Source organism: Eublepharis macularius, chromosome 7 (assembly GCF_028583425.1).
Source record: "Eublepharis macularius isolate TG4126 chromosome 7, MPM_Emac_v1.0, whole genome shotgun sequence".
Lineage (NCBI taxonomy): Eukaryota > Metazoa > Chordata > Lepidosauria > Squamata > Eublepharidae > Eublepharis > Eublepharis macularius.
In genome coordinates this window covers 36,921,547-36,930,200 of record NC_072796.1, presented here as the reverse complement: position 1 = coordinate 36,930,200, position 8,654 = coordinate 36,921,547, and the positions used below count along the sequence as shown (strand labels likewise).

At 39.7% G+C, this 8,654-nt stretch overlaps 1 protein-coding gene across 1 annotated transcript; it reads left to right on the top strand.

Annotated features, from left to right (window-relative positions):
- The first annotated feature begins 3,711 nt into the window (after positions 1–3,711).
- On the top strand, positions 3,712–4,449 carry RNF182 (ring finger protein 182). Its single transcript, XM_054985995.1, has one exon. It carries the CDS (start codon positions 3,712–3,714, stop codon positions 4,447–4,449), a length of 738 nt encoding a protein of 245 aa, XP_054841970.1.
- The last annotated feature ends 4,205 nt before the right edge of the window (positions 4,450–8,654 follow it).

Sequence of the window (8,654 nt, the reverse complement as noted above, 5' to 3'; positions counted from 1 at the left end):
ATTTACTTTGGAACTCACGTAGGTTGGAATCTCAAAAGGTGCTGTCCATTCCTCTTTGTGTGTGAGTATGCGAACGTGAACATGCATCTGCACGGAGTGGCAGGTGGCAATGATGCGTTTACCTGTCAACTTCCACATTGTAGCTGACATGAAGCTTTGTAAGTTCCTCTTAGATAATAACTAGAGGTGGGCACGAAATGGGAAAATTCTGAACTGTGCAGTTCGTGGTTCGTTGTGTTTCACAAACCATGAACTTTCACGAACTTGCCCCGGTTTGCAAACTGGTCCGTTTAGTTCGTGAAAGTCCGTTTAGTTCACTTCTGGGTCAGCAGAAGGTCTGCAGAGAGCCCATCATCCCCCGTTGCCTAGGAAACAGATTGGCGACAGGCTGTCTGCAGTGACAAACTGAAATACGAACCAAACAAACCGGGCAAAAATTTGTCAGGTTTCATGAGAAATGAGCTCCCACGAACTGGCCTGGTTCATGTTTCAGTTTGTGCCCACCTCTACTAATAATTATTCTTTGTTTATTTTTTTAAATAAAGATTTTATTTTAAAAAAAATATGAAAGTAGAAAGTGCATGATAAAAATGCATGATAAAATATGAAAAATAGAAAGTGCATGATAAAAGATTATGCGAATACTAGATTGGAAATTGAGTTGTGACTTATACACTCTTATATAAACAGTACATACAGAATTTTTTAAAGACTTGTTCAAGAACCACACTTAAACTTACATTGAACTAATAAAGGAATACATTCACAATTTTCTATACCTAAACATAGTTGCATACTAGTACCTTTTACCTTTAAACATAGTTGCATACTGGTTCTCCTTCCCTTCTTCCCTCTCTTCGGTTAGTTTCACCTATACAAACTACAATATCAGTTTTTTTCTTTTCATTCTTGTCTTTATACTAAGTTGCCTTAATTAAAGTTAATTTCTAGTCAAAGAAATCCTTCCATTTTCCCCAAAATTCAGCTATCGGACTGTTATGTACATAAGTAGTCAGTTTAGCCATTGATGCATATTCATGAATCTTATCTCTCCAACACATCAGGACAGATATCTGTTCTCCATTTAGTGTTACAGTGGACAGTGTTGGAAATATCAAAGTATGGATGTAACATTTTATCATATGTGGTGGACTTGTAAGAAAGTGCAAAAATATTGGATAAAGATACATGAAGAGGTGCAGAAGATTCTCAAACTTAGATTTGAATTAAATCCGAAAAATATGCTCTTAAATATCCTACCAACTAATGTTAGAAAAGAACAGGGAGATCTTTTCTGTTACATGGTGACAGCAGCAAGAGTATTATTTGCAGCAAAATGGTTGTTGTGAGGATGAAATGGAGGAGAGAAGAATTATGTAAGCCATTTTGGATCCCCACTGAGGAGAAAGGCAGGGTATAAATGAAGTAAATTAATAAATAGCTGAAGATAGGCGAGGGAGATTAAACGATGCAGGGAAAGATGAGTATATAAAGGTTGCCAGGAGGTGGGAAAGAGGAATAGAGAAGGGAAGGGGATACAGAGAAGAGAAGTACCACTTGCAAGCCCTTGCAGGTTACCCACCATGCAACTGGGCCCGGTCTAACAACTTGCACTGCAAAACTGGGCTATAGTTTTCTTGGGTAGAGGCTATCAGGGAGGGAAGGAGGGAAAGCTGAAGACGGGGAGGCAGATAACGGTTGGCTGGTGGATTGGAAGGAGAGAAGCAGGAAAAGCAATAGGTCTGGGGGCTTTGAAGGAAAGAAATGAGGAAATAGAGGAAGAGGGAGAAATGAAATCCACTGCAGGTTCCCACTTGTGAATTTCAAAGTCTCCAGTGCTTTATTTTTCCATGAAAAATGTTCCATTTCTGAAGGCCCATTTTTCATAAAATTAGTAACAGTAAATGGATACCATTGCCAATACAATGTTAGATAAGAATGACAGTTTTAAAGTTGTGTAATTAATGTGTTTCAAGTGATTATTCCTAGACATCCCTAGTACCTGAATGTTGTACTGATTTGCAAATGGGGATAGGGAAATAAAACCACAAATACCTATAATGATCCAAATAAAATAACATGTTATAAATTCACCTGATTAGCAAGTGAATTAGCAGTACATGTCAATTATTTAAAAAATATAAAATTCTTATTTATATTGCCTGTTGTTGATGCCACAGAGAGTGACAGTGAAACTGGAGTGCCTTACAGAGCTATCCTAAGCTGAGTGACACCATTCTAAGGTTGTAACTGTGCTTAAGGCGCTACCTTTGTGAGCATAATATTGTTTTGAAAGAGATGAGTGGGCAATCATATCCATGCCAAAGTGGGTCTGCACCAGCACCTTTTATTACATCACATTTTAAGTTAAATTCAGCCTGTCCCACATTGTTCCAGAATTATTGACTGCATGTTTCTTCTATTTTGGACTGTGGGTTTAAAATATTATTATAAACCCAAGATATGTGCAACCTCCAATAACACTGAATTGTTATGCAAAAATGTTGCGGGGGCCCTAAAACACCCTCATTGGATTGCTTAGAAGCTGGAATTGAGTTGCAAATTACCCACTCATCCCTCAACTCCCTGCAGAAAAGGTATGTAAGACATATCATAAGACATTACATGAGGCCTAAAACTCGGCGGGTGGTTAACTGTGTCCTCCAAAGGATTCCTTCTCATCTGATTATGTCACTGCTGCCTTGAATTCCCATTGCATCTTGATTATATCTACTATTTGTCTCTCTGGGCATACTTGAAGACAATTATGTTTATCCTGAAAATGGTTATCTGAGTGCTCAGTTAGAAGTACGAGGGACAGCACTGAATGTGTCATAGGTGTGTGACTGGACTCTCAGCCAGACGAACGTCAGGGCAACTAACCTTAAACAGTGCTTTTTTGCGAGGGGGGAAAAAGAGTGACCAGTTTCCTTCCTGCCGCACTTTCACCAGCAGAAAGGGCATGGGGGTGCTTTTGTCCCTTTGCCTCCCTGTGTCCTTCCTAGGGCTCATGGTGCCAGGGAAAATGGATGAAAAGCCGCCGCCGCCACTGCCTTTTCTGCTGGCAAAAGTGGGGTAGTCAGGAAACCAGAAGCTCATTCTCCCCCCCCCCCAGTGCCAAGCTACTGACCACTGCTTAAGGTGAATTCCCCCCATGTATGGCAGTCAGATGTACATAGAACTAGTTGCATAATTTCCCTGTGTAGCTCAAGTGTGGTATAGTAAAGGTAGTAGTTTCACCTAGGGAGACAGTTTGAATACCGTTTAGCTATGAAGATAACTGGTGTGAAATTGGCTCAGTCATAATTTCTCAGCCTAACCTTACTCTTTAGGAGCGTTGTGAGTCTAAAAGGGAAAAATCTCAAGTAGATCACTTTAGAAAAATAACTAAAGTACAGACTGGCACCTCTCGATACTAATAGCCTGACTGATTTTGAATAAAGCTGTAAATAACTGGTGATAAATAAATTAACCCTTTTCCCATTCTCTCTTCTCTGCAGAAAATCCATGTTGTGTTTAGCATGTGTCTATATGAAAGATTTTGAAGGATGATGCAAACAGCCATGGAGTTAAGCTGAAAATGAATGAAGACTTTTGGTGCTTTTCCCCCCGGGCTGATATAAGTGATGTAATAACTTGAAAGGAGATCCAAATTCTCAGTAAACAGTCTTTGGCTAACGTCACCTCAAGTCTACAGCACATTAAAAAGAAATGACCAGTCTACTGCCAGAGGACACAGTAGAGTCCCAAGGCTCAGATGAGCTTGAATGCAAGATCTGTTACAACCGCTATAACCTGAGACAGAGGAAACCTAAAGTCCTTGAGTGCTGCCACAGAGTATGTGCCAAATGCCTTTGCAAGATCATAGACTTTGGGGACTCCCCTCAGGGAGTCATAGTTTGCCCTTTTTGTAGATTTGAGACATGCCTGCCTGACGATGAGGTCAGTAGCCTTCCTGATGACAACAACATTCTTGTGAATCTGGCATATGGGGGAAAGGGGAAGAAGTGCCTACCAGACAATCCTACAGAACTCTTACTGACTCCCAAAAGGCTGGCCTCTCTTGTTAGCCCTTCTCACACTTCCTCCAACTGTCTGGTTATAACCATTATGGAAGTACAGAGAGAGAGTCCACCAACCTTGAACTCAACCCCTGTGGTGGAATTCTATCGGCCCACAAGCTTTGACTCTGTTGCATCTGTACCCCAAAACTGGACCGTATGGAACTGTACATCCTTGCTCTTCCAGACTTCAATTCGAGTCCTAGTTTGGTTGCTAGGTTTGCTATATTTTAGTTCCTTGCCTTTAGGGATCTACTTACTGGTATCAAAGAAAGTCACCCTTGGGGTAGTCTTTGTCAGCCTTGTTCCCTCGAGTCTTGTTATTCTCATGGTTTATGGCTTTTGCCAGTGTATATGCCACGAGTTTCTGGATTGTATGTCTTCTTAATAGAACTTGCAATGAAACAAGCAGTGAACATGTGAAATTGCCATAGATGTAGCATAGTTAACTTATACTTCTCTTTTGTATTCTTATTTATTACAATTGCTCATCAGACTAAATAGGGATGCTTGCTGACCAATGTTTTGTGGTCCATTAATTATTTTTAGGCATAATTGAATGATACTCTTCTGCTCTGTCTTGTTTTATTAACACATTTAAACAGTCCATTTTTAAAAGACAAAGCAATAGGGATGAGGCAAGAACAGAAGCCTAACTAGGTGCCTGATCTTACAATGGAGTAATTCTTTATTTTTCAGTTGATTACTCCTATAGGAGTACAAAGTTTGACCTGCTGGAACCATTTAGGATCAAATGTCTGTTATGTTCTTAACTGTCTCTTATTTCCACTGATGAGTAACATTGCTCTGGAAGTTAATCTGTTGGGACTTCTGGTTCACAAGCTCCATTGCCCCTGTGGAGGAACAGATATTTAATAGGGCAATTGGACATGCTGTTGGGTCTGACTCATAGGTCTCAGTGGATTGCACCTCTGACTTTAAAATGTACAAAGAGAACAAGTGTTACACCATATTAGATATTTAGGTAGGCTCAAAAAGACAGAAAAAAGAGTTTTGGAAGAAGGTGGTTGGCTTCTAACATTCAAATTCATTATATAGGTGCAAGACGAGGGCATCAGTTTTCCAGATGTGGGATGCACAGCTATGCAGGAATGTATTTTTTGCTTACTGTAAAATCGCCTCCTTAAATGCATGTCTGCATTGGAAGCATTACAAAGCCTTATCTGTGACAGAGAGGTAATATCTGAAGAGGCTTCTGCAAAAAGAGCAGCTGTTTTTCCATTTGCAAGAAAAACCAAGCTGAATCCAAACAAATTTGTTCTGCATGTAGCACCATGTTGGCATAATTATTATGCACATCGTTTGTGCATGGCCTTATATGCCTCCACACCCGTTTTTCTTTCCACTCATGGCCCTCTTTGTATTGTAATATGCATACCTAAGCTAAAAAGCAAAACAGATTAATTATACAGAATGTGGTTATAAAGCACCTGAGTAGTTTTAAATGAAGCTTTTCCAAAAAGATCCTTTTGGGAGAGGAACACCAACATACCCAATGGACCTAATGCTTTTGGACTTTTTCTTATGGAGCTGAACAGCATTGCTTTGAAGTCTCAACATCTGGCAGAAATTAAAAGAAAGCTTCAAAACAATCCACCAAATCTCATTTCCACTATTTAAAAACGTGGTTTCAAACTGGCATAATTATTATAATTATTATATCCTAGATGGAGGATATATTAATGTGTAAAGTGTGAAAAGTTGTCTTAAGATATATAATAAAGATTGCTCTTTTGTTCTGTTTGCAATAAGGTAAATATTAATGTTTAGAAACCTTTGAGGACTATGCCATAGTGTTAGGGCTTGCATGTAAAAAGTCCTGAAAAGAAAAAAGACAAGTAGTGTGAAAAGATACTGCATACTAACGAAGATAATGCAATATGCCATGTTTTCACACAAAACTCCACGGCAATACACTATTACAAAAAATATTAACAGACTATGGGCAGAAACCATCAATATTGGATGTTTTCAGGTATCACAGAATTCAATGGGGACATCTGAGAGAAAGTTAAGTAAAGTGTTTAAACTCTCCCATTGAAATCAAAGGGTCCTAAAATCCTAAACTTTGCCAGGATCTTGTCCTTAATTTTTTTCCAGGATTTATGATCAATTACAACAAAGCAAAGCATCCAATGCTTTAAAGAAACATCAAACTTTTCCAGCACTAATAACTAGCATTAAAAATGTAATAGCCTTAGAACAATATATTACTATTACTTAAAAGTGCTTGTGATGCAGCATGATCTGACATAGTTGGTAACAGTCAACCACAAAGTGTAACTAACTCATGACTCTGTCAGATGTGAAAAGTCCATCCAAGAAAAAAATGTTTTGTATTATCTGTAATGTTTGTATAATTTGTTTGTGTGTGCATATGTTTAAAAGGGATTTGTATATTTGTAAGGAGTTCACATTCAGTTTGTCCAAGCTACCCTGTTGCCTAATAAATGGGTTCCCTGTTGCAGGATGAAATGTAGATAACTATGTGTCCTTTCTGTAAACGTTTGTGAACCGTAATACCATTATATCTGGTGCTTCTGCCACACAATATTTAATCTGTACACCTTCAAGAAGAACAGTTATTAGTCTGACATTGTTTTTCACATTTTGTTTTAAAATATGTCTGAAGGCCAATTCATATGTTTATACTGTCCACTCAGATGATGATGATAATAATACATAGTACTTATGTAGTGTATTTCAAGGGTTGAGTGCTTTAAATCCAGTATGTCAACAGCTCTTTAAGAACACTCAACTTCCTGTCACAGGGCTGGGGGGGGGGGGAAGCAGTTTGTTGCTTAAGGCCAGCGAGTGAGTTCATGGTGGAATTTGAACTAGAGATTCAAAACTCAAAGTCTCTCTACACGTTACTAATTACCTAGGGATATTCAAGTGGACCTCATTTCACATGTCCCTCCTCCAACTCCCATGCACTCAGTCACATAGTCATACTTCAACTTGCTCCAAGTGTTTGATCAGTTCCTTCTCAACTGCTAAAAGTATCCCAGTTTCCCCTCATCCATTCATTGAAATGCAGGTCTTGACACTGTCTCACACCTTAAAGAAATGCAAATTGGCACTTCAAAGGAGCCTACAGTACTTGTTCTCACAGCAAAAACAGAGCTGAATTGGTGCTTTGCCCTTCAGAATCACTTGCAGATGCCACTACACAAAGGGAGCGCCCATGAAATTGGCATTCACGCACATTGAGCAAGAACAGCCTGCACAAGAATTGAGGACTAGACATACAATCCTGCACTTGAGTGTCCCTAGGTACTTAGTAACATGTAGAGACACTCTCAGGCTCTATGGGCCAATTCATATATTAGAAAGTGCCTGTGGCCACCATGTGACTCTATATTACAAATGCAACAGCAGCTAGGGTCACCCAACTGGCCTGGGAAATCAAAGCCCATCTTACCTCCTGCATATCATTGGCCAACATGCATGTACCACTTCGTGTCTACTTCTCTGCAGCTGTGTACAATGCTGCCACCTGTCTCCAAACTATATTGGGGTAGAGGAAGGAGCAGGCAACGAAGTGGAGGTAGCACTGATGCTGGAGGATGTGATACTATGAGTCTGGTGAGCCATGGGCACTTGCCTCTTTTGTCCATTGGATAAAATAGTTCCGGCCACAGCCAAGATAAACACTTCTGTTACTGAGCTGCAGCTGCTTCTCTAATGAGAACAGGGATCCCAGTTTCCAGAATGTTTAGGCCTCAGTTCTACTGAGGACTATGAAACAATGAGGCCTAGTCGTTGCATCTCAGATGACAAAGATGTCCTAGATACTTCCAAACACAAACAGCATAAGCTACCAAATGTCTCCCTCAGCATTCACAGGGGAAGTGAGGCATGTGGAAAGATGGGCTGTAAACCAGGAATAGGAATGCAAAATCCTGGGAAAGAAGCTGTCTCATCTTCTCTGTTCTGCTGTGAACTATGCGTCAGATAGAGACTGCTTTTTCCAATTGCTGTTGAGACCTATTGCAACATTTTGCTTTGTGTTTCAGTCAGCAAAAGGTATATAAATGCAATTATTTTGTATGAATTGAGCTGGCACAGATGGGTAACAGGTGCACGCTGTACTCCTATTCTGAATGTAGATTGGCTCCCATTTCAGAATTTCTTCGTGTTTGTCAAGAGAGGGGAATGGCTTTCTAGTCGTAAAACATTTGCCTCATGTCCTAAGTCATTTATTCGGAAAACAAGGCTGCCATTCAAGGACAGCCTGAGGTGTGTGTGTGGGGGGGGGGGAGTGCTACTCCAGCCCTTGTGTGATACATTTGTATTAATTGTAGTTAGGCATTTTGTGCAGGGAGAAATTAGGGAAATTGGAGATATCTATTTTTATCTATTGCTAACCAGTTTCTTCAACTAAGTGGGTTTGAGTTTTCTGCTCTAGAACTGAATGTTTTACCTAATCTTGTGTTAAACAAAATAATGGCAGTAATTAGCATTTCCCCACTTCTTCAGAGAGATTTATGGCACATTCTACAGCAATCACATTGATGCTATTCACTGACCAGTATATATTGTTCTTTTGCTCAAGAGGACACAAAATAT

What these genes read in the sequence shown, in the direction of transcription:
- RNF182 (XM_054985995.1), top strand. Translation starts at nt 3,712, where the DNA reads ATGACCAGTCTACTGCCAGAGGACACAGTAGAGTCCCAAGGCTCAGAT.